At 42.3% G+C, this 25,028-nt stretch overlaps 1 protein-coding gene across 2 annotated transcripts; it reads right to left on the bottom strand.

The window, feature by feature from the left end:
• Window positions 1-3,187: 3,187 nt before the first annotated feature.
• Window positions 3,188-24,268, bottom strand: LOC129324775 (serpin A12-like). 2 transcript variants are annotated; one of them, XM_054972168.1, is made up of 5 exons: window positions 24,167-24,268; window positions 18,957-19,655; window positions 9,800-10,070; window positions 6,220-6,367; window positions 3,188-4,340 (listed from the first exon to the last, which is right to left on the bottom strand). In XM_054972168.1, exons 1-5 carry the CDS (start codon window positions 24,171-24,173, stop codon window positions 4,149-4,151), a joined length of 1,317 nt encoding a protein of 438 aa, XP_054828143.1. In that variant the 5' UTR covers window positions 24,174-24,268; the 3' UTR covers window positions 3,188-4,148. The 2 variants fall into 2 exon arrangements, with proteins under 2 accessions (XP_054828143.1, XP_054828146.1); XM_054972171.1 differs by lacking the exon at window positions 24,167-24,268 and adding an exon at window positions 20,527-20,565.
• Between the last annotated feature and the right edge of the window lie 760 nt (window positions 24,269-25,028).

Raw genomic sequence — 25,028 nt, 5'->3', positions numbered from 1 at the left:
TGTAGCAGTGCTTGGGGAGAGCAGAGTTTGTGGAAAGGAGGGAATTGAACCTGGACGTGATGCCATAGAACTTGTCCTCCAATGCCACCACTTCCTCCATGGGAACTGATTGCTATAGCCTCAAGAGCAGTTGCAATTTTAGAAGAACGTCTGGCCCTCCCTAGTGGTTAGTAACCCTACTTGTACGAACCCACAACCACACCTCCCAGTTCTGAGCACCGCCCACAGCCACTCCACAAACCAGGCAGGCAGAATGTGATTCAAGTTAACTGTGAGATTAAAAGCTCTCCCTTTCCCAAAGGCTAGGCTTTCTCATCTCCAGTTTCTTAAGATGTTCGTAGTTGAAAGTTCGTGGGAGCCAGAATGGCCCCCTTGGGACTTAGCTGAACTTGAGCCAGGGAAAGGAGAGTCCATGGGTCTCCCCCTTTCATGTCATTTTCTCTTCACAGTGGCAAAAACTGGACTGTCTGCTGGAAGCTAATTGAGGAGTTACAAACTTACCTTCCTAATGTCCAATACCCACCAAATTTGCAGGGGAAATAGTCCTCACTGTCCTTTGAAAAAAACCCAAGTTTCAGAGAGATTGCACCCCGTGAAAGGCATGATCCATGGGTCTCCCCCTTTCATGTCATTTTCTGTTTAGAGTGGCAAAAACTGGTCTGTCTGCTGGAAGCTACTTTGAGTGGTTACAAATTGACCTTCCCAATGTCCAATACCCACCAAATATGCAGGGGACATAGTCCTCACTGTTCTTTGAAGACCCCCCCAAGTTTCAAAGACATTGGACCCTGGGAAAGCTACGATCCATGGGTCCCTCCCTTTCCTGTCATTCTCACAGTGGAAAAAACTGGACTGTCTGCTGGAAGCTACTTTGAGGGGTTACAAGCCAGAAGGAAAGCCAGAAGGAGTTCAAACAGAGTTCAGATAGTCCATGCCTATGTTGCCAGGGGAATTGATTGAAAGGCACCAGACTGTCTGGCTTTACGAACGGCTGACAAATGCCATGACGAGGGCTTGGAACGAACACATGTTCACCGGGAATGGGGCCTCACGAACAGCTTGCTTGCGAACAAAAGATTGGGCTGTTCGTGGCTTTTTTGTTGTTCGTATTGCTGTTCGTACCCATCTCTACTGAGGAGCCATCATTTCAGGCCTCAGTGAATCACCCAGTGATGCAGGAACTTATCAGGGTTAAACCCTTAATTGGCATCACAGCTGTGTGAAAACTAGGGAGTTAAGCCATGAGCTCTCTTGAGAACAGTCTCTTCAAGGTCAAATCTCTAGGGAATTTAGCGACTGTTCCGCAGGTGTTCCCAGTCATCTCCAGCAAACACATTCCTGTGCTAGGCCACAAACCTCACAATACTTACAACCTGAATTTAAGTTCAGCCATTTTCTCTAAAGACTTAGTCCCAGGTTAGCAATTTCTATACACCTATTTCTGTAATCCTGGAGGCTCCCATGGGTTTATTTAACATCTCCTGTAGTTCAGGGCAGCCTCATTGTGAGGATTTTTTGATCCACACAGTGGAGCCACTTAGGAATTAGGTATATAGAAGAGCGCTCATTCATTCTACTCTCAGCCTCAACTCTGTCTCCCTTTCTCCAAACATGAGTTTGTCTCAGCTTGGCTCCTTCTTCTACAGCTAAGCTCTGCTTCCAAGGCTCAACACGCAAGGCTTTGCATTGCTGGGACCCATGCTTTCAAGGTTGTCCTCCAAAAGCTTTTTCTAGGAAAGGCAACTGAGCAGTGAGTTTATTTATGAGTTTATTTGCACTTCTGCAGTTTTAGCTGGTCCATCTCTCCATCCTGAGTGTTTGATGAAGAGAAAAGGCCATTGCTCAATGGTAGAATACAAGCTTTGTGTGGAAATTCAATCTCAGGGGTCGCTAGATAAAGGATATTTCTAATTAAAGGGCAGAGCACACTCCATTAAATAGATCTTTCTCTGTAGTTCTCCATGGATTTTTAAAAAAACATTTAAATGGAGTGTCCTTGTTTAAACATTAAACAGAAAGTAAATACTGATTGAAGAAGATAATAAATAATAAATATTTGTCAAGGTTTCTCGCCTGATGTTCATAGTTTCATCAGCATACATTCTACCTATGCACAGAGTGGGTAACAATCCTAATGAAATGGGACTCAAGTGGAGGATTGCATAACACATCTGCACAACAAATTCCTTTGATTGTTGGTATCCATCCACATCTATTTCATTTCTGTTTCCACAATACAGTACCACTGTGACCTGCCTTTATAACTGGGGAGAAGAAAGAGAAAATGTCGGCAGGGGTGCAGGCAGGCACAACAGCCTTTTCTACATATACTTCCACCAACAGAAGACAAAGCCCTTCCTTTCATTCCCGCAAGATCTGTAACCAACAAAGTACTGTTTGAGATTTATCTCTGAAGCAACGTTTTGTGAAGCTACTGCTAGAAACAGAGATCAGTTCCCCAGGAGAAAATGGCTGCTCCAGAGGGTAGACTTCATGACATTATACCCAACTGAAGTCTCTCCCCTGCCAAAAACCCTGCCCTCCCCGGGCTCCACCCTCAAACCTCCAGGAATTTTGCAACCCAAACTTAGTGACTCTGGCTGCTGCTAACATGACGGGATGCACAGCAATGTGGAGCCTGACTGTGTTGGGTATTGCTAAGAAACAACAAGATACTCTTGGGCTTGCCCAGTGAGAGGTGAGGTCTTGTCTGTTCATGGCTCCATTCTCTGGATTTAAGTATCCACAGATCTGGCTATGTTGAGAATTAGATATATTGATGAAGAAATGTGTCGTAGGAAACTGAAAATGGCATGAGGAAAAAGAATCATGGGTTTGGTAGGCACGAAGGAGTTGCAAAATTGAAACAAAGATTTTTAAGTTGAAGCAGCGAGATTGAGACATTTGAAAACATCCATACTGGAGACTTGATCTAACATGCTCATGGTGATTTACTTCCATTAAGAGGCAAGCTATCACATTCTACCACACCTGAAATTGAATTATTTAATTGCTTAATTATTGGTCCACAAAACTGAAGTGAGGGACATCGGTGGTGGAGGAAAGTGCCATCAAGTCATAGCTGAGTTATGGTGACCCTGCAGAGGTTTTCAAGGCAAGAGAGGTGGTTTGCCATTGCCTGCCTCTGCAACCCTGGTCTTTTTTGGAAGTCTCCCATCTGATTACTAACCAAGGTTGACCCTGTTTCTCTTCTGAGATTTGATGAGAAACAGGTTTGCCTGGGCTATCCAGGCCACAAGGATCCAGGGACATTGGGACCTGTTAATTTAATTTTTATTAATGTTCTCTTTTCCTACATATGTTCCTTTCAGACAAATAACATTTTCCGTAATCCACAATTCCCATTTGTAGGGAGACTGACTAAAAGCTTGCATATTGCTGCCGTGTAAACAGAAAGGCAGCAAAGCACCAATTAAGAGTAGCATGACATGATAGAGGAGAAACAAATAAGCGAACCGACAACACACAATGTGATCCTAACCATGTTTACTCAAAAGTAAGTCTGAGGGAGTTCAGTGGGAGTTACTCACTTGTGAATTTGCTCAGGATTGTAGCTGTAGACCTATATAAATATTCTAAAGAAGCTCCTTATTCAACAGCTATTTACATTCACCAGGAAGTATATCTAGAGTAAGAGGAAAGTGAGCTGGAAAAAATATTCAGTGCAGATGTATTAAGAGCATCCTTCAAGACAACACATTTGCCTTGAAATTTCCTCCACAGGGCAGCTGCTCAGCCTTACGAAGCATTCTGGTGTACCTGCTTCCTGCCCAAATTAGCTACTACTGTGTGGTGTATCTCTATGCCACTGCAAGTCAATATCAGGAACATTTATTACTTGACTGGAGGTAAACCATGTGCTGAGCATTAATCTGCTGAGCAAGGCAATAAGCATGAACAGTATGCAGAACAGACCAGCAGTCACTACACTGAGATGTATTATGAATGAGGTCTTCCAATTTTACCCATAGCTTACTTTTGCTTCCCCTTTCCTCTCTTCACATAATCCAATTCTACAGTTTAACCATGGAGGACATGTGGGAAAGATGAAAAGTCAATTCAGCATAGATCAGGCCAAAATGATTAGGAAATAATTGTAGCTTAATAGGCATCGGTGTTTTGCTTATTTAGCTCTCAGCAGGGTTTGAGATCTTTGCCATGAAGGTAATACAGTGGGTCATTTCGTCAACAACAATAACTAAGAAAGCTCTGTTGATTTTAATTATAGTTGGCATAGACATGGGCACCAGATCCATCGCAGAGGCTGCTGATGCTTCTGTTCCTTTCTCATCTATGATCATTACAGCCTTATGCATGGCCTAGGAAGAAAAGAAAATTCAAGTGTCATTCATTCTACAGAGAGATAAATTTGGCTATGCCATTACACAATTACAAACATACTCTGCAAATACTGCAAATTCAGTTATCTTCCCGCATTTTATTTTTATTTTTTTTGCATTCTGTGAAGATACATCTTTAGCATCTGGTCCTCATTGTTAAAGCCAATTTTAAAAAATTCAAACTACACATCATTGGATATTGTCTTATTGTTTCACAAATTTCAAGTCAGGTAGTATCTTAAAGACCTGTTGGTAGTATAAGCTTTCAAGATTTGAGTTCCCTTCATCAGATAAGCTTTTGAGAATCAATCTCCCTTCATCAAGTGCTTTAAGTTTCAAAAGCTTATATCCTGGAAATCTTGTTGGTCTTTACGGTGCCAACCAGAACTGAATCTTGTTCTTCTACTACAGACCAAGGCCGATGCCACGCAGCTTACCTGAAGCTGGGATGTTGCGCTACGTTGCGGATCATGCCAGGAAAAATGCGAAATATCGCGTTTTCTTGCACGAGTTTTGCACGACGTCATGCAAAACTTGCGCGAGAAAACACGATATTTCGCGGTTTTCCCGGCATGATCCACAACGTAGCGCAACGTCCCAGCTTCAGGTAAGCTGTGTGGAATTGGCCCAACACAGCTACCCATCTATTGACAGAAGTCAATAGACAGAATCCTGCAGGATGGTTTTGTTGATTATTGGCATATAAGACTTACTCCTTAAGGTTGTTTTCCTTCCCAATTGGTAGCGGAGATATAGACAATGTGGTGGAGTGGTTAGTGTTGAACAAGGACTGGGAGGACTCAGATTCCAATGAAGCCTGAAGCCATGGACTTCACTAGCAACTTTGAGCCAGTCATTTTTTCTCTGATCAACATCCTAGGGTTATTGCAAGGACACAGCGGGGAGGGAAGAAGTGTGTACACTCCCCTGAGTGCCTTGGAGAAAGGAGGGATAAGAATGGATGGGGTACCTTGCTTCATGAGAGATGCCCAAGATGTCCTTGACACAATTATTGGTACGGGCCAAATGAGTCATGGCTGCAGGAGATCTATGACAGTCAGTGCCATCCTAAGCAGAGTACCACCCTTCTAAATTCACTGGATTCAATGCCACTGTGAACCTTCTGCACTTTTTAAAATGCTCGAAGAAATCTGGGGAGTGATCTGGCATGGAGCCCTGGCATGAGTTCATTCTTTCCCTGGCCCATATTCCTGATACAAATAACCTTACAAGGCTGCTTTTTGCCTTGAGGGGGGCAGTTAAGCTCTAGGATCCATGCATACGTCTGTGACTTTCATGAGGAAAACTGCACAGTGGGTAAGGAGCAAGATTCAAGTCCATTTGCAGTTTAGAGACCAACTAGGTTTCTAGGGTATGAGCTTTTGTGAGTCAATGCTCCCTTTGTCAGATGCAATGAGTGAGAAAAGGATAAGGATTAAACCATCCTTCTCCTCTTAACCACAGCTCTGCTCTCAAACAGGGTCTCAGCAACTGCATTTTGAAAAAGCGGACCATATAGCCACATGTAGTTTGGCCCTGAAACCATAACAAAACTGGTCTAATAATCCTTTTTCTCACTCCAGGGACTCCTGGGAACTGTGAAAGGGGCTAGAGATAGCTAACAGTGCTCTTTTGGGGAAGGCCATGTTGTTGAAACTGCCATCAAGCCAACATAAGTGAGCAGTGTGCAGATATGCAGCAGAGTAGAGACATACATGTTTATAACACTTTCCAAGTAGGGCAAGTTGTCCCCTCTTTAGAACACAAATTATAGATACATATGCATATGAAAAGTGCTTCTGCATAATCCGTCAGACTTAGTCCATGCAGGTATAAGGGGGGAAATGCCATAACTTACACCAGAAAGCCTGTGCTGAGGCTGCCCTGTGATTCCAGACAGATCGGCTTTCTCGGTGAAGACATCCACCATCCCCATGGAATACACTATGTCCTTCAGATTCACCTCTCCCTTAGCTGTACATTTTGGGATATACACATTTACAGAGCTAGTTGGAAAAGAGGAGAGAGAGAAGGATTTGTTAAACCTAGGACAAAATATGTAATTCATCAGACTTAGTCCATACATGGAGCAGAAGGAGATGATGGAAGAGGCTGTGCCACTTGGGAATGCAGGCCATGTTTTTGATGCTTCCCAATAGATTTACACATATAGGAAATAGCTCAGGGGGCAAAGGCTTAGGTGAGAAGGTGAGAACCTCACTTTTTCATTTTCAGGACTTTTGAAAATATGGGGCATCTGTCTCCATGTGTGTGTGTGTTATGTGCCGTCGTCACCTCCAACCTATGGCAATCCTATGAACGAGACACCTCCAAAATGTCCTGTCTTTAACAGACTTGCTCAGATCCTGCAAACTGGAGGATGTGGCTTCTCTTATTGAGTCAAGCCATCTCATTTTGGGTCTTCTTCTTTTCCTACTGCCTTCCACTTTTCCCAGCATTGACTTTTCCAGAGTCAATAATGTCTCTGTGGGCCAAGCTAGAAGTGACGAATTACACTGGAATGGCAAGTGAACAGACATGTATTCCTCCCTGTTCACTTGTGCTCCACTTGTGCTCCACTCGATCAAGTGGAGTGCAAGTGAACAGGGAGGAATTCATGTGAGAGCCAAACTACAAATGATGCCTGACACAAGTTGGACACTTGTCAGCTTCCCTCAAGTTTTGATGGGAAATGTAGGCAGCTTGGTAGAATGTTGGACAAGTGACAGTTGAAATGTCCTTTGGACAGCAGTCAGAGAGCCAAGCTGCAAGACCAGGATGCCTACATTTCCCATCAAAACCTGAGGGAAGCTGACAAGTGTCCAACCTGTGTCAGGCATCACTTGTAGATTGGCTCTGAGTCTATTCACTTGCCATTCAAGTGTAATTCATCATTTCTAGCTTGGCCCTGTGTAGTATTGTTTTTTCTAGCACCTCAGAATTCTACCACCTCTACCTCATTTCATTCTGAGGCATGTTTAAACTAGGACTGCTCAAATAAATGCTGGTTCGGATCACATTCTGTTTGCTAATGGTGATCAGGCAGCCAATTAATTGACAGATGGGGTAGGGGGAGGTGATGATGAGAAGCCAGCTGATTCTCTTTATCTTCTCTCCACCTTAAATTATTAGCTCAGCCTGTATAGAAATGGAGGGGACCATTCTTGTTCTCCTCAGCCCAAGCTCTCTGTTTGGGATAGGGGGAAAGAAACAGATCTCTTCTCTCCTTCTCAAGCTATCAAGAAGTTGATAACTGCTGATCTCCAATGAATAACAGTTTTTCTCAGAGGGAATGGAGTTCAGAAGTCCTTTTCCAGCTGATCCCGTATCAGCTATGAGTAGGCTTCTGGTTCCCCATGAAGCCCACTCTGTCTGTCTAGGGTATTTCTGTGCCATCTCTTCAGAGTCTTACTTGAGAGGTGGCTATAATTTAAATTGCCATAACCAGGCTAGGATACAGAGAGAAGTGTTGGGAGATTAGTACTCAACTCCTAGTCAATTCCCTCCTTTTCCTTGTTAACTGAAAGTACTGAGGTGCACCTAAAAGACCACAAGAGGATCTGCTGTCCAGTACCACATCCTTGTTTAGTTGTGTAACTGTTTCCTTATATAGTAGAGCTATGTGCATGCTTTATTGGTTGGACAAAAACAGGTGAACCACATTTAAAATATGTATGGTTGCGTTGTGTAAATGGATGTGACACGTAGATAATCAACAGGATTTGAGTCCTGTGGCACCTTAGAGACCAACAAGATATTTAGGGTGTAAGCTTTCAAGAGTCAGAACTCCCTTCTTCAGACTATCGAAAGTTTTCACCCTGAAAATCTTGTTGATCTCTAGAATGCCACTAGACTCAAATCCTACTGTTCTAGTGCACAACAACAAGGATACCCACTTAAAACTATCCTCGTGGCAGATAATCAAATATGTGCTACTGATCTCCCCTAATGGCCAGGCTCCTAGGCTTTCAGGTTCTTCGGGCCCCCTCTGGCACTTCAATATTTCATCCCACTACAGCTGACAGCCTGTCCCTGGTATGGTAGGTACTAGACTGCAGTACATAGCCCTATATCCATTTTGAGGGTCTGCTGAAGAATTCTATTCACATTTTTAAAATATTTTTATTGCGTGAGCTGGGCGCAGGTGACAGTGCCTCAGCAAAAAGGCCCCTAGGCTTCAGCCTAGTCAGCCTTATGGATAATGTGGCCCTGCTAATATCACTATAGAGCAGACAATCCTACTAGAATCACCATCCCTTCATAAGTGCCTGGGGAGAGACTGTTGCCCCCAGGGGCAGAGCTTTTACCACCTATTCTGCTCCTCTCCTCTAACCCCTGGAAGGAAAGCTGCCTCCTGGAAGGAATAAAGAGGTGCCTGAGGAGAGATTGTGGCATCAGGGGCTGGGCTTTTACTACTTGCTCCACTCTGCTCAGATCTTGGTAGATTTGTTGTATTTTATGGTTTACTAATGTTTTCTCATACCACAAGCTACTTTCAGTCCATGCTAAGCAGAGAAAAGCAGGTTAAAAGTATCCAAACAAATATTATGACCAGCCATGATAAGTTCTCCATTTGGTAGATAATTACAGACTCCCATAGATCAAAGAACTGGATGACAGGAGAACAGGTTCTGCTCTCACTCCAACCCTGTTAACTAGTCATATACACCACTGATGAGGTATTTGGTTTTGCAAACCATGAACATAGCAATGGTTGACTTAAATACACTACAAACACATTAAAATACAATACAGACCAACACTTCATAACCTGGTTGCCTATTTCTAGCTTTAGCGTTCTTCAAGTCCTTCAGGGAAACTGATGTTTGAATTGTAATCATACTTTGGGATACCAACTAGAAAATCTCAACATAGTTTATGGAGGAAATTTTAATTTACAAAAATGTATTGTTCTAATCACTGACAAGAGAACAATCAGCCATAATAACTCCAGTCAGGGGATTAATTCATGCAAGGAATTGGCTCTTGCCATTTCCCAGAGAGAACCCTGAGACAATAGAAATGAGGGGACAGACATTCTGACCGTGGACAATAACCGAAAGACTTCTAGGAGACTGCTTCTCCCTCCTTCCCCTGTAATAGCACCAGTCCCCTCTTTTGTCTGTGAGTGGCCTTATTGTATATTTTTTGTTATCCACGTTGGCCTCAGCCCTTTTTCTGTCAGACTTAATTGGCTCCTTTGGGATCTTGACAAGCTGATTTCTTACCCCCATCCTTCCCCTTTAAATGATGTTCAGCTGCTCTCAACGTTCCAGCCCCTCTAGCCCGTTTTCAGTCCTCTTCAAATAATTTTTGAGGCCCTTTTGGCTTCTTTTGATTCATCAAGCAAGGCCTTTTCTCCAAAAGTTCATCCCTCAAGTTCATCAGTGTTGTTAAACCGAGTTGCTCAGTCAGCACCAAAATCAACAAACGCTTACCTCTTGAAGAGTATTCTCTTCCAAGCTTGCACAGCTTCATTTGACAAGCTCCTGATCACCCTGTCCATTTCTCCTTTGTCAGGAAGGATAAAATATGCATCGGCATGTCCTTCGTAAGGCATTTTCAAAACTGTGCAAGCCCTCTGGTCGTCACGGCCATTTTCAAACATGCCCATCTGGAACATAGTTGGCACTTTCACAACTGTGTAAGGATCGACGTAGAACTCACGCAGAACAGTGTACTTTGGATTAAAAGGCTTCTTCCATTTGGCTTACAGAAGAAAGGAATAATAAGTGGACATTTTAAGTAGAAGGCATACAAATTCTGTTAATTAAAACCACCCTATTCTTGCCTGCCCTGCCCTGGATAGCCCAGTCTCATCAGATCTTGGAAGCACTTGGTTAATACCCGGATAGGAGACCTCCAAATAAGAACAGAGTTGTTATGCAGAGACAGGCAATAAGAAGCCACCTCTGTTGGTCTCTTGCTTTGCAAACCCCAGCAGGGGTCTCCATAAGTCAGATATGACTTGATGGCACTCTTCACCATTGCATTGCATACATAAATTTAGAATATTGTTATTTGTTTGTCTTGTTACTGTGGATCAGTCTGTCCTCTGGGCTTGGGTTAATGTGGCATACTTGGGGAGAGAGGGAGGTAGAACCTATGACAAAAGAATGGTAATGTTTCTTAATGACCACAGAGGTTTCCTCAGTGGGCCTTAAACGATAGGCTCTGTCTGAGCTCCAGTCAGGACTTAGAGAAGGGTCACTCTTTCCAACTGAAGGGAGAGGACACATCCATGCCTGTATGTAAAGAAAGATCATTCTTTTATAAATTCTCCATTCTTTTTAAATTTATAAATTCTGTGCACCCTCTTAACTTGATTGCATTAAAGGTTAACTTTTTGCACATCATGGATTCTTTTTGTTTTGTCAGTGCGTGCATAATTGAATCCTCCCCTTTGCAGCTCTGTTATCGGCAACTTTGCAGAGGTGCCATAAATACTTGCTGAATTTAGTAGCATTGTTAAGGGGAGGGGAATTTCTTTTTCTGAAATTCACTTTTTTAGATGTATCCATTGATTCCTTTTATTCTCTTTTTTTCTTTTAAAAAGATTTGTCTTTCATTCCTTTTTGAAGAAAAATCAGTACACTGTTTTATAACTTCTGCCCTCGCGGCTGTTTATGTAACATACCACAGGGTGGTTCTCTATCAGGAGGACTGGAATGTTTGGGAAGGCACTTTATGTCTCTGAGCATGTACAGCAGGATGCCCAGTGTGGTGCCTGTAAGGGTAATTGTGCCCACCAACATCTTTTCCAGTGCCTGCCAAGTATTTGTAGAAAATAGGTGGGGCTTTTGCAAAACATGGCTTCTGATTGGCCAATGGCATATTGATTGGCTGTGCAGATTTTTTAAAACATTGCTTTAGCAGAAGCTGCTTCCATAGCACAAGGATCTTCACTATGTGATTGAAGGTAAACTGTAGCAGCCATTTTGTTGCTGCACCCACCACCCCATGCCAGAATTCCAAATGTTCCCACAGGCTTGAAGAGGTTGGGAAATGAAATTCTGAAATTTTGCAGAAACTTCATTCCTGTTGCTACTTGCTTCAAATTTCTCTTTGGTGAAAACTAAGTTGACTAGAAACAGACTCCAAATACAGGAAAATAAATGGAATGTTAGATTTCAGAGAGAAACTGGGTAAAGAGGAATTACAACAATTTCTCTTAACAACACCAGCCCATAGTCAATAGACTGGTCAGCCACTACTCAAGTGTAAGGAACTCTCCATAAACAGCAAAGCATCTCCAGGCTGGTTCAAGAGGAATATCAACAAGTCTATCAGAATAGGTATGACAACCTAATCTATCTGTCAGCAATCTCCACAGGGTTTTCTCTCTCCCTAGCAAGTTTTTTTCTCTCCTTTCTCCTGAGCCTTAATGAAAATTGTCAGTAGATGGCTTACCAGCCACTGAACTTGGCTCTATGGGAAAATGGCAGGAAAGAAAACCTAGGCTGGTTGTGCTAAGAGCTCTAGGAAAGGAAAATTACTTAGGGTCAAACTAGACATGCAGGTTATTAAAGAGTTCCCCAGTCCCAACTCAGGTTCCCCACAGCCACACCGCAGCTGTGTTTCTGAGGCTTTTAAATATATAACTAAGGGATGCATGCCAAATATTGACCGGCCTATTTTATTTCTCTTCTGTGGCCTTGTTCTCAATATGGTGATAATCTGTTTGGACTGTACTTCTTCAGATGAAAAGTGGGTGCTCCCATGGCTAAATGCTCCTCCATTTTAAAAAAAAAAACCTCCTACAATTAGAAAGGTGGGTGACAAAGGAGGTCCCTGATATAGGGTTGCCGATCTCGAAGTGGGGCCTGGAGATCTTTCAGGTTACAGAGATCAGTTCCCCTAAAGAAAATCCTTTTGAGGATTTTTGAACTCCAAGGCATTATACCTTGGTGAGAGGACCCTCCCCTCCCCATACTCTGTGCCCTCCACAGGCTTCTTGAGTTGGCAACCCTACCCTGACATCTTATATTCTTTGTGAAGGAAATATACTGTATATGGGAAAGCATTCAATTTGTGAGCCCAAACTGCAGTCCGAAGCAGTGATGCATCCCAGATACTGGGATCTAGGCCTCAGAACTGATAAACTGCTGGGAGAAATTGGGGATCGGAGCCAGGTTTGCCAGCATCCTGCCAACACGTAAAGTAGGTGGGTGAGAAGAATGCAGGAATGGGCCTCCTGGGGGCGCTCCCAGGAGCAGCACAACGACTTCACTCCTAGGAGTGACATCATTGCAGCACCTCAAGAGCACGCACGCTTTGCAGTGGGCCAATTTGGGCTCCAAATGAGCTGAACTGGACCCATTTGAGGCCCAAATCGGCCCATTGCAAAGTGCATGCATGCTCCTGCACCCGTGCGGTGACGTCATCTGGAAGTGACATCAACGGAAGTAACGTCATTGTGCAGGTGTGGGGCCACTCGCATGAAAGACAGGAAAGCACCAGGTTCCCAGCCTCCTGCTCTGACAGTAATGAGACCTGGCAACCCTAACGTGAAGTCACTTCTGGCACAAAAACAAGTGATGTCATTACATCGGGACAATACTCTAGGATTTGTCCCAAATTTTATGATTAAACCATATAGTTTTAGGCAAATCCTAGAATGCCATCTTGACAAGATGACATTCAAGGCCAGTGTTAGCACATGGTGAGGTGAGGCAGGTTCCCCTGGATTCTGGTGAGATGCATGGATTCTGGTGGGGCCCACTACTGCACCCTACTCACACATCTCTCCTCTGATGCCTGCATTTACACCCTTCCTGCTCGTGAGTACATGCCATTTCTGCTCCCACCTGCATATGCTACCTAGCACTGCTGGAGAAGGGGATGTGGGTGGAACACAAGGTATCAGCATTCCTGATGACAATGGCAGTGGTAACTTCTAGCTACGCTCAGCACCATTGGGGAAAGGGTGTGCAAGCAGCATAGGCACCTATGACTGCAGGTGGTGGGACAGCTTGTGAGTGGGCAAAGGAAGAATGAGCAGGCAGGCGGGCACATTGGTGGGAGGGTAAGAAGAGGAGCCTAGTAGTGGGTATACCATGGGGCCTGAGCACTCTCTGCCCAGGGCCTCAAAACCTGGAACTGGTCCTGATGATGTCACTTCTGATTTTGTGCCAGAAGTGATGTCATGCATTTGTTCAGTGCTGATGAACATCTCCATTCCTGTCATGTCTGAGCCCCATCCATGCTAATTTTAATGATCCTGCTGTTCTGAACCAATGTATCCTGCTGTAACTAAATGTCATGTTACCAATGTCATAACTATTTCTCTCCCAAGCTTTCACAGGTGTTTATTTAATGAACTGCAACGGTTTCCAGTGTTGTTGACCTTGTATGCTATTCCCTCTCAGACTTTGCTATGTCTTACTTCCTAGTGACTCAACTTGATAGTACAAATATGTAGAACGTTCTCCCACAAGGAGAGCGCCAAAACCTTGTTTATAATTGGGAGGGGGGAAAAGAGCAGACCTGAATGTTAAAAGAGAAGTCTCTCTCACATGATGTCATTCCTATCAACTTTTACTCTTGCTGCTCAGGTGCTTACCTTGCTTCTGAGCAGTCCTATGGACATATACATGGAAATGATGTGATTTCTGAATAAAAACCATTTAACCAATGACCTGTGTCTTGCTACAATGGTCCAGGAATCTGTCTGCCATATCCTGTCATCCATAGCCTGACAATTCCCACCCCCACCCCCCAGCCAGCCTTTGAAGCAGTAGTGGGGAATGGAGAGCCAATGGAGACCTGCTCCCTCACTACAAGATGAACACGCATCATTTTCAAGCATCATGGTATATCTGAGTGATACTTTCTTTGTTGAAGAAAAGGGTGTGTAATAAAGTAACTAGTGACCAGCCTAATGGCAGACAGAGAAGCCCAGAATCAAACAGCTTGTTCAGCATTTGTTAAATGCAGAACCTGAGTGCAATGTGCAATGCAAGGGTGGTGCTTGGGGAGCAGATGTCGCTAAGGTACCCACTGGTATGTGGTGTTCCTCAAGGAGCGATTCTCTCCCCAATGCTATTTAATATCTCTATGCGCCCCCTTGCCCTGTTAGCCCAAAGTTTCGGACTGGGATGACATCAATACGCTGATGACACCCAGTTGATGGACAGCCGTCCGGAATGCCATCCCAGATGTTTTGGCCAGGGCTTTGGACACTGTGACTGTGTGGATGAAGCAGAGTCAGCTGTTGAACCCTATGAAGACAGAGGTCCTGTATCTAGGTCGGGGTTGCTGAGCTTGGGAATCCATCTCCCAGCCTTAGATGAGGTGCCTTTGATGCCTGCGTCACCAGTGAGGAGCCTGGGTATGATTCTGGATGCCTCCTTATAAATGGAAGCCTAGGTCTCGTTGGTTGCCAGATCTGCATTTTTCTATCTTCGGCAGGTCAGGCAACTTGCTCCCTACCTCTCCATCCATGACCTAGCTACAGTGATCCACACAATGGTCACCTCCAGATTGGACTACTGTAACTCACTCTATGCAAGGCTTCTCTTGAAACTGACCCGGAAATTGTAACTGGTCCAGAATGTGGTGGCACGTATCCTCAAGGGAACCCTGTTTAGGACACATAATCAACGTGTACTGTACCATCTGCACTGGCTCCCTGTTGAATTCTGGGTCAAGTTCAAGATGCTGGTGCTAATCTTTAAGGCCCTTAATGGACTGTGTCCTGCATATCTTCAGGATTGTCTCTCCCTGGATATTTCCCAGAGGGCATTACACTCTGTAGATCAACATCTGCTGGTGGTCCCTGGCCCCAAGGATGTTTGCTTGGCCTCAACCAGGGCCAGAGCCTTTTTGGTTGGCTCTGGCCTGGTGAAATGCTCTCCCAGTTGAGACCTGGGCCCTGTAGGACTTATTACAGTTCTGCCAAGTCTGTAAAATGGAGATGTTAAGCCAGACCTATGAGAGTGATTGAGGAGCTGGTGAACTACCCTGCTGATCCCTTGCCTGTTTTGTTTTGTTCTGCGCCACTGGCCAATGAGATCTGTTGATTTTATTGTTTTATGATTTTAACTGTTATTTATTGTATTTTAAACTGGTTTTATGATGTGACTAGCCCTGAGCCCGCTTGCGGGGAGGGTGAGATATAAATCCAACAAATAAATAAATAAAAATAAATGTCCCGGTCAGCTTGCCACCAAAAGGGTATAGTTCTCTGATAGCCCTTATCACTGTTTTTTGGCATTCACTTGTCTTGAATGTTTTGCTACTCTGAAGGCCATTCTAAAGGCCTTTCTGTGTAAATAAGACAGGGACAAAGCACCACTGGTATATTATTGGGTGACTGCTTGGAAGAGCTTGTGAATGCAGTTATTCCTGAGTTCATTCTTGGGTGAATAGCGGTATGAAAGAAATGGAAAAGTCAGAGGGGATCAACTTTCCTTACAGCTGTGCAGTATAGTGGTTCAAGTTCTGGACTAGAGAGACCTCGGCTCAAATCTTGACCCAGTAATGAAACTCATATTGTTACCTTGGGATAGTTACCACATCTCAACCAAACTATCTTACAAAACAAAATGGAGGAGAAAGGTAACTAACTACATATGCTGCCCTGAGGGAACTTAGGGGATGAGTGAGAACAGATTGTATTTAGAAATGGTTAATCCCAGGTAATCCCACACACCTCCAGACGCACAGATAACAAAACAGCTAACAAAACAATCCTCTCATGCCAGTTAAGAAACCAGTGTTGTTGTTTAAACCCGGAATGGAGAACAGTAGGCTCATGAGTTCAGATCCCAGTTCTCACAGTGAGTCATGGGGAAACCTCGGGCAAGCCTCATAATCCTTTGATACACCCTTTGTTTCCTCATCTGTAATACGGGGTCACTAATGCTTTCCTACCTACTGGAAGTGTCCTAAGAAATAATTAATACTTTGGAACATCAAAGTGGCTGCTTTGTGACTATAATAATTCAAACAATGTAGAAAAGTTTAAAGTACCAAGCATTTCTTGCCCTCACTAGCCAGGAGAGTCACCTTCATTCTGTTTTGCAATGGGAGATGGTGGCTAAAATGAGGAGGGGGGGCACACATCCCTTTAACAGTCATAAATAACATGAAAAGCGGGAATGTAATTCAGTCTTTTGACAGCCTATGCCATTCATATTTGTTCAGGGGGAAGTGGACAGGAAATGGTATTTGCTCAGTCATTTATTATGGAGTCTAGGCAATTGTTTGCAGATCTTCCTATTGTTTCTTGTATCAGTTCATCACACAAAACATAGACCTGGATTACACGTGTAGCAGAATGAGGTAGCAGAGTGCTGAGGTGGTGGGATGGATTTTACACTTCAGACTGCAGGAAAAGGATTAAATTTTTCAAGTTTTTGACAGCCAGAATGGTATAATAATTACTGTATTTGTATACAGTAATTGTCATGCATCTGACGAAGAGAACTGGGATTCTTGAAATCTTATGCTACAGTAAAGTTGGTTAGTCTTAAAAGAGCTACTGGATTCTTTTCTATTTTGCTACTACAGACTAACACGCCTAACTCCTCTGTATTTGTATATACTGTATTGACTTAAGGTAGCCAGGTCTTGTGCTATAGTGGGAGACCTCCACCCTGAAAGCTCTGATCCGTTGGGCAGTGTGTGTGTGGGGGGGGGGAGGAATTGCCATTGCTCCAATTAGGTGATGTCACTTCCGGCACAAACTCAGAACTGACAGCATCCTGTTGCGGGTGATGCTCTAGTGTTCCACTGAACCTCTACGGTAAATCCTTAGAGTTTCAGTGGAATATTCTTTAGTGTCAGCCCAACACAATGTTGTCCTTCCAGGACTGTGCCAAAATTGATATTGTGCCTTGTGGCAATGGCAATCTACATGTCCCTGCCCCCTAGTGTCTCCCTCTAGTTGCCAGTGCTGGGTTGGCAACCCTCATTGGACAAGGGGACTGGTAAAACCGTGTTCTAGTCTCCATGCTGCCATGTAATAAGTTAGGTGATCTTTCAGCCCAACCTAACTCATAGATTGTTGTGAGGATGCAAATAAAGCAAGGAGAACCAGGGCTTTTTTTCAGCCGGACCGTGGTGGAACAGAGTCCTGGCACCTCTTGAATATGGTCACATGGCTGGTGGCCCCGCCCCCTGATCTCCAGACAGAGGGGAGTTTAGATTGCCCTCCATGTCTGCCATGGAGGGCAATCTAAACTCCCCTCTGTCTGGAGATCAGGGAGCGGGGCCACCAGCCATGTGATTATTTTCGCCAAGAGCGATTTAAACTTTAAAAAACTCCCCCCTTGTTCCAGCTGACCCAAAGTGACGTCATTGTGTGGTCCTGAGTCCCACCACTGAGTTCCACCACCTCTTTTCCCAGAAAAAAAGCCCCAAGGAGAACTATGTATGCCACCTTGCATTTAGGATGGGATAAAAATGCATCAAATAAATAAAACGATTATGTTACTAATTCCCTGTAATTGCAACGCTAGTACAATAGGCTGAGCTACAGCATTTCTCCTTGTTACATTAATTTTTTTAAGAACTGCAGGAATTTTTACATTGAAAATGTGACTTCCACCCCTCATGCTGATCCCACTTAGGAACACTGCAAATTTTGCACTGAATGTATTTGTTGACTTTGTTGATCAGATGTGAGCTGATTACTGGTTATGTTTGGCTTGGCACTGCATAACTGAAAGCTTGACAAACAGGTGTGTTTTCCCCCCAAAAGCTGTGCATGTGTGAAAATGCTGCTAATCCAAACAAATCAGCAGCCATTCACGTTGCTAAGAAATACCTTGATAAATACCGAACAGTAGGATTTTTGAAAATACTTGGCATTATAAATGATTGATATAATTTGTAGCTGATTTTTAAACAATTTGCACTCATGGTGTTCCTAAACATGTAGTTGCTTGTTGCTAAAGGTGAGTAATAGGACTGATAAGTCGAGAATGTCCATTTCTTTAGCATTTCTACTGAAATATCACAGTCAGAATATTACTGGGAACACAATCAATGGCCAGTCCAAATAGATTTTCTAAGGGGAAAGGGATGAGCTGTGCAAAGGTTTATGTATTTTTGTTAACAGTTCCAAATCTCTGCTTTCCGCTGTTGCTTTTGTAGACTTATTGACATTCTTTAGGGACATTTATGGTTTTACTATGCAATTATATTGTACTTATGCCTACAGTATATCATCTATATGTATAAGACACATGTACAATATTAATATATTAACACATAGATGAAATTGAAAAATCAGTACATTTTAGGGGGAAATCTGGGTACGAGGAAAGAGAAAATGGTGCAAAAAAAAGGATCCTTAGAACGGATTGATTCATGCAAGGAAGAAGGTAAAGGAAACGGGAATTTTTGTAACAAAGGTTCATTTAGTGTATGTTTTATCTTATTTGTTGATCATAGATAATAAATATTATGAAAATGTAATTTAGATATTTTTGAATAATTTTTTAAACTAGTTTGGTTCAGAAATTTAAAACCACCCCTAATTTCAGTGCAGAGAATAAAGTTCCACTTAGAATTCTATGAAATGTGGTGACAGTCTAGATTGTCTAGGGTGCAAACAGATGAGATTAAAGGCAGACTATCATCCCTTACCTTTTATGTAGAAGTAGCTAACCATTAGTATTTCAGTGATCGGATCAACTCTATCCACAAGCTTAGAAATCTTCCCGTGAGTTTTCCTTTCAACATAACTATTGATGTGTTGCATGGTTTCTGCTGTGTTCTTAAAATTCTCCATATAGATATCTCCTCTGTAAATATTTTTGAGTCCATATAAGAAATCTGGTTGTGGATGCAGCTTGTTTTGCACAAACAGACAACTCCCCATTTCCATATGAAGGCCAGAGTCCTCACTGTTCAGCATATAGATGAGATCATGGAAACCTTCGTGTATGTTTCTTTCTGCAATCTCTGTTGGTTTAAAGGTCAGTCCTTTGAGGATTTGATCTAAAGTATGTGACCTGGCGCCCAAAGCCAGCATAGCAAACCCAGATGAGATACACATGGGAGAAAAGACCAGGTTCTTCTTGCCTAAATTGTCCCTCTGGTCTCCACTGGAAGAAGCCAGCTTCAAGAATCTGAATGCAAATTTGGAATTACTGTCTACCACAATCTCATTTCGATTTTGACCTCTTCCTTGACTGGGCTGATTTGGACGGTTCCTTTCTAGGGGATACTGAAGGTGATCACAATTGTTATTATAGTATTGATTTCCAGAACTGGGAGGGAAAACATTGTTAGCTAGGATCCCAGAAACAAAAAATTGAAGAACAATGGGCTTCATTTTTCTCCCTAAAAAACAACAACCAAGAAAAAAACATCAGTTCTGTATGTTTAAACAAGAATGATTTCTGCCAAAGCCTTGTTAGTATGGAATTGGTTCAACTTATGTGTTCCAGTAAAACACACCCCAGGCCACGCACATTTCCGGTATCAGAAACCAAGCAGACAGGGAAATAATCACCTTGGGGGGCAAGATTTAGGGACAGTTGCCTATTCCTCCCCATGTACCTCTTTTGTCTTTTATATCAGATGCCACCATATTTTTTCAAGTGATTGGGTAAGATCCAAGTTTCCCCACATGGATTTGCGGTCAATCTGTGTAGTTTCACCCTTGGTGTCAAGAAGACACAATCCATGAAGAAATTCCCTTTATTTCCATGGGACTTTTTTCTTTTTTGCTTTGTGGTATACCCTCAATTTTGGATTATTTTAATCAATCTATCAATTGACTAAACTTTTAACAACTGATAGATTGATTAAAATATTTGTGTGATGCAAAAGAAAGGGGCGGATTACAACTACCAAATTTGAGACTATCATGAAGCGATATGTTTAACATGGTTAAGAGACTGGGTAAATTTATCCAATTATAAGCTGTTAACTTTGGAGGGTCATAACAATTTGTTTGGTTGGCATGCATACTTATGTAATGAAAAATATAAAATGGATGGTATGTTTCAACACCACTTTGTAAGGAGAAATGTTTTTTTGGTTTGGCAAAAATACAAAAAATATATAGAGGAGAAAAGGCCTATGTGGATTGTGCCGGCAGAGGTGATAAAACCACATACAGACTATCAAGGAGAAGACTGGATAACGTATAAGGAATTATTGTTGATAGAAAGAGACATTGTTAAAATGAAGAAAGAAGAAGACTTACCTTTTAAATATGGATGGTTACAATACCGACAAATTAAAGATATATTTGAAGTAGATAAAAGGAAAGTAGGTTTCAGAACTAGAAATTCAGAGTTAGAAGAACTTCTACTTGGAGAGGGAACAAAAATAATTTCTAAGCTTTACAAATTGTTACTGAAATGGTACACAGAAGATGAAACGGTCAAGACACAAATGGTCAAATGGGCATTAAATTTTAATAAAGAGATTACAATGGAGGCATGGGAATTTTTGTGGAAAAATACTATGAAAATATCTACATGTGTTTTTAAAAGAGAATGGATATAAGATGATGTGTAGATGGTATTTAACACTGAAAAAATTAGCAAATATGAGTAATGCTATGTCAAACAAATGTTGGAAATGTAAACAACATGAAGGCTCTTTCTATTATATGTGGTGGACTTGTGATAAAGCTAAGCAATTTTGGTCTAAGATATATGCGGAAATATTGATAATTACGAAAGGTAATTTGTCAAAATGCCCTGAACTGTTTCTGTTAGGGCTTAATATGGAAAAAGTTAATGTACTGGACAGGACATTATTGTACTACATGTTGGTGGCAGCAAGATTATTATATGTGCAATACTGGAAGGAAGAGGAGATACCAGAAATTGAGGATTGGATACAAAAACTGTTGTACATGGTGGAGATGGACAAATTGACAAGAAAATTGAAAGAACAAAGCTCAAATGAATTTTTAAAGGACTGGGAAAAATTTAAAGAGTACTTGGAAAACAAGTGGGATGTAAAAGGACAACTATGGTCTATGGATAGTTATTAATGTGTATATGATAATAGAATTAGAAATTATGTAAGAACTTTACGTTTGAGAACTGGGACAAATATTAGAATAGAAGGAAATTATAAGACTTAAACAGGTTTTAGTGCTGTTGGGGGTCTAAGGTAAAAGGGGGAGGGAGGGTGGGAAATATGTATTTTAATTGATAAACGTAAGACAATTAGTACTTGGAAATTGAAAAGGAAATGGATGGAATATGTAATCTGTGAAATGTATGTTAACCTACCCAATAAAATTTCTTTTAATCAAGATTAAAATATTTATTGACTGCACTCTTCATAAAATGTTTGGGGTGGCTCCCAACATCAATAAGATACTATGTTTACTGCATTGAAGGGAGGGTGGTGTGTGCAGATTCACACATTACATAGTACACAGGTTGGGTCTGAGGTCCCTGTCCTATATAACAGACATAAATTGTGAGAACTTCACAATTCTCATGCATCCAGTGCCCATTTTTCTGACCTGAAATTCTCGCCTGAGTAGGCACTATTTGTTCCTTTGGGAAAACCCGTCTAACTAGGAATCCCATGTCCTCCAGTGGGGGCAGGGGATTCACCACTCCCACCTTCCACCCCCAGCCACCACTCACCTGGCCAGTGGGGGGGGGAGGCATGGAAACGGGCCTTCCAGGCACACTCCTGGGGCAGCATGACAACATCACTTCCCACCTATTTCATGCGCAAATTGGCCTGCTGCGAAGTGCACAAGCATGAGGAGCAAACACAATGTGAGTGCCATTCACCCCCACCCCCAGGAGGGTAAGGGGACCTGGCAACCCTACACATAACCCCGGTAATGTAGGATTCCCCAGCTGACCTATTCACGTTCCCGGGACCATTTCACGTCAGGAAAACAGCATGAGGGGAGAGACTGAAGCCCCTTCTCCACAAATAGTATTTTCTCAGGCTGCACAAGCAGCATGGCATGTACAGGAATTGGAAAGAGGCCACAATTCATACTTGACTTCTACAGACATTTGTAATCTACAGTGTGTGAGTCAGCAAGTCCTGCTCCATCAGACAGCCTTACACCAACTGTAATTTGGTTCCCTCATTCCTAGGAATCATGTCATCTGGTTATTATGGAATGAACGGTCAGGAAATGAACGGTCAGGGGTCTGGAGACTGAGCCCTACGAGGAAAGGCTGAGGGCCTTGGGAATGTTTAGTTTGGAGAAGAGGAGGTTGAGGGGGGACATGATTGCTCTCTTTAAATATTTGAAAGGCTGTCATTTGGAGGAGGGCAAGGAGCTGTTCCAGTTGGCAGCAGAGGGTAGGACGTGAAGCAATGGGCTAAAACTACATGCACAAAGGTACCGGCTAGATATTAGGAAAAACTTTTTCACTGTCAGAGTAGTTCAAAAGTGGAATCAGCTGCCTAGGGATGTGGTGAGCTCCCCTTCACTGGCAGTTTTCAAGAAGAGGCTGAGATGAATATTTGTCAGAGATGCTTTAGGCCGATTCTGCACTGGGCAGGGGGTTGGACTAGATGGTCTGTATGGCCCCTTCCAACTCTATGATTCTATGATTCTATGAAATTTTGTGTGTGGTATAGTGGCTAGGGAACTGGAGTAGGTCTGAGGACATCCTGCTCAACTAAAAGTTTGCTAGTTGACCTTGAGCCAGTCATACTTTGTCACCTAGTTAAATGTAGCTCTGGGGATAAATTGGAGGAGGGGAGCAATGTGTATGCTTTCTCCCCTCTCTTCTTTTCCTTTTGTGTTGTGCATGTTTGTTTGTTTGTTTGTTTCAATTTCTATTCTGCCCGCCCCACACGGGCAGGCTCAGGGCAGGGACTGCCTACCATTTATTATAAACCATATTGAATATAATGCCAGGCAGGCAGCATATAAATATAATGAAATAAATAAATAAAATGAAATACCAACCAATAAAATAAAAACCCCAAAACAATAAATCAAATTAAAAAAATTAAAAACATTGGTTGAAAAAAAAGAGAAAATAACACCAAAACAGTAAAACTGTCGAAATGGTAGCTAAAAACTAGACGTGGGCACGAACCACAAAAAAAACCGAACCATGAGCTGCTAAGTGGCCGGAAAGGGGCATTTAAACCCCACGAACTATGAATCACAAACTGGCATGAACTGGGTCCAGTTTACGAACCAGTTCGTGGTTTGTGGTTCGTGGGATTTAAATGTCTCTTTCCGGCCATTTAGCAGCTGCAGGGAAAGGGGCATTTGGCAGTTTAAAGGGGCCTTTCCTGCCTTGCAAGAGGTAGATCCCTTTAAACTATCAGCTGGCAGGCAGCGGTGGGGGGGAGGGGGACAAATAGCTAAATCCTCATTCCATCTTTTTGCCCCTGAACTTCCACACTCCCTCTGACCTCAGCTGCAGAAATCACCACTGAAACATTCTCTATTCAACTGTAATAAATATTTTTGTGTTTCATTTGCTCTTCCTCTCTTAAAATTTCAAGTCCGTGCATGTCTCACTCCCCCCTCATTTTGGTTTTCTCATTTTGTCGCTGTACCTTTGTACAATTTGACAGTTTCCAAATAAATAGTCCCTATATCTTACACTTTTAATTACATTTTTTTAAAAAAACTTTATCATCTTTGCAGCTGGTTGTCTGCCATCCTAAGTGGAGCTGAGCGCATCTAAATTCATTGAAGTCAATAAGTCTACTAGAGTTAACTTTGTTCAGAATGTGTTTATGATCAGCATGTTACCCTACACAAGCTTACAAAAATTGTTATGATTTGTCAGCAACGTATAAAGAAGCCTGCATTTCAGATAAGTCATTATCTCTCATATAACATAACACAAATGCCACTATTCCAAGAGAACTTTACTTACGGCGCATTCAATATGATCCAGTTTTTCTCTTGCTGTCTGCAATACCTCTCATTCACTTCCTTTGGAAATGGCAAAGGGAGCAGAGCATCTTTTGTGTTGGCTAACTAGTTTCTCAAAAGGTTCTGACTCATAACCACAAGAGAACTAGTTTTACTAGGCTTTCAGTGGGGCTGAAGAGACATGTGATTTAGTTTATATGACCTTTCTATGTCTTGATGCTTGGGAACAGCTTTTCATCAAACTTAATCCCTTGTGAAGGCATAAATAATTATCCATCCACACCTCAGTTGTTGTAATCTTTCAACTGATTATAAACAAAAGAAATAGTTAAAAATTACAATTAAATCCAAACAACGTGAATTAGATAGGTAGAGACAAGATCTATCCAGGAAGAAACAGCCGGAGGTTTTTAGGAGCTCCTTGTTCTACATTTAGCCAGCTAGCATGTTTAAAAATATTTTAACAGGGAAAATTAATTTGAAATGTAGACTTAAATAAATGGATGGTATTGCTAATACAAAGCTGACTGAAAGTGATAAAGACCACCACCACCCCTTTCGGAAGTGTTTATTTATACTAAGTAGTTGTAGAAGTATGAGTGTCCAGATTAAAGAAGATTCAAAGTGTTACATCATAAGCATGTAGATATATTGAAAATTGTGCTCTTCATTAAATGTGGCCAAAGTTGATGACAATCATCTTTGTAAAAATATCATATTTTATATACCAATGACTAAGTGCCCCTGATCTGCGGATACTTAAATCCATGGATTGGGGCCACCTTGACACAAGGGATATTTTCCTCCAAAATTTGGGGAACCCCCCCCCCCGGGTTTGCAAAAAAATCTGAAGGGGAAAAAAG

The sequence above is a fragment of the Eublepharis macularius genome, chromosome 2, assembly GCF_028583425.1.
Source record: "Eublepharis macularius isolate TG4126 chromosome 2, MPM_Emac_v1.0, whole genome shotgun sequence".
In the NCBI taxonomy this organism is placed as follows: Eukaryota; Metazoa; Chordata; class Lepidosauria; order Squamata; family Eublepharidae; genus Eublepharis; species Eublepharis macularius.
The sequence above is the reverse complement of the archived record's forward strand: the minus strand, read 5'-3'. Positions and strand labels throughout refer to the sequence as shown.

Bases quoted from the DNA above. Each gene is read 5' to 3' on its own strand.
- LOC129324775 (XM_054972168.1), bottom strand. The intron at 10,071-18,956 runs GTAAGGGATGAT...TTCTTCTGTAAG, and splicing joins TAGCTACTTCTACATAAAAG to CCAAATGGAAGAAGCCTTTT. The intron at 4,341-6,219 runs GTAAGTTATGGC...TTTTCTTCCTAG, and splicing joins CTCAGCACAGGCTTTCTGGT to GCCATGCATAAGGCTGTAAT.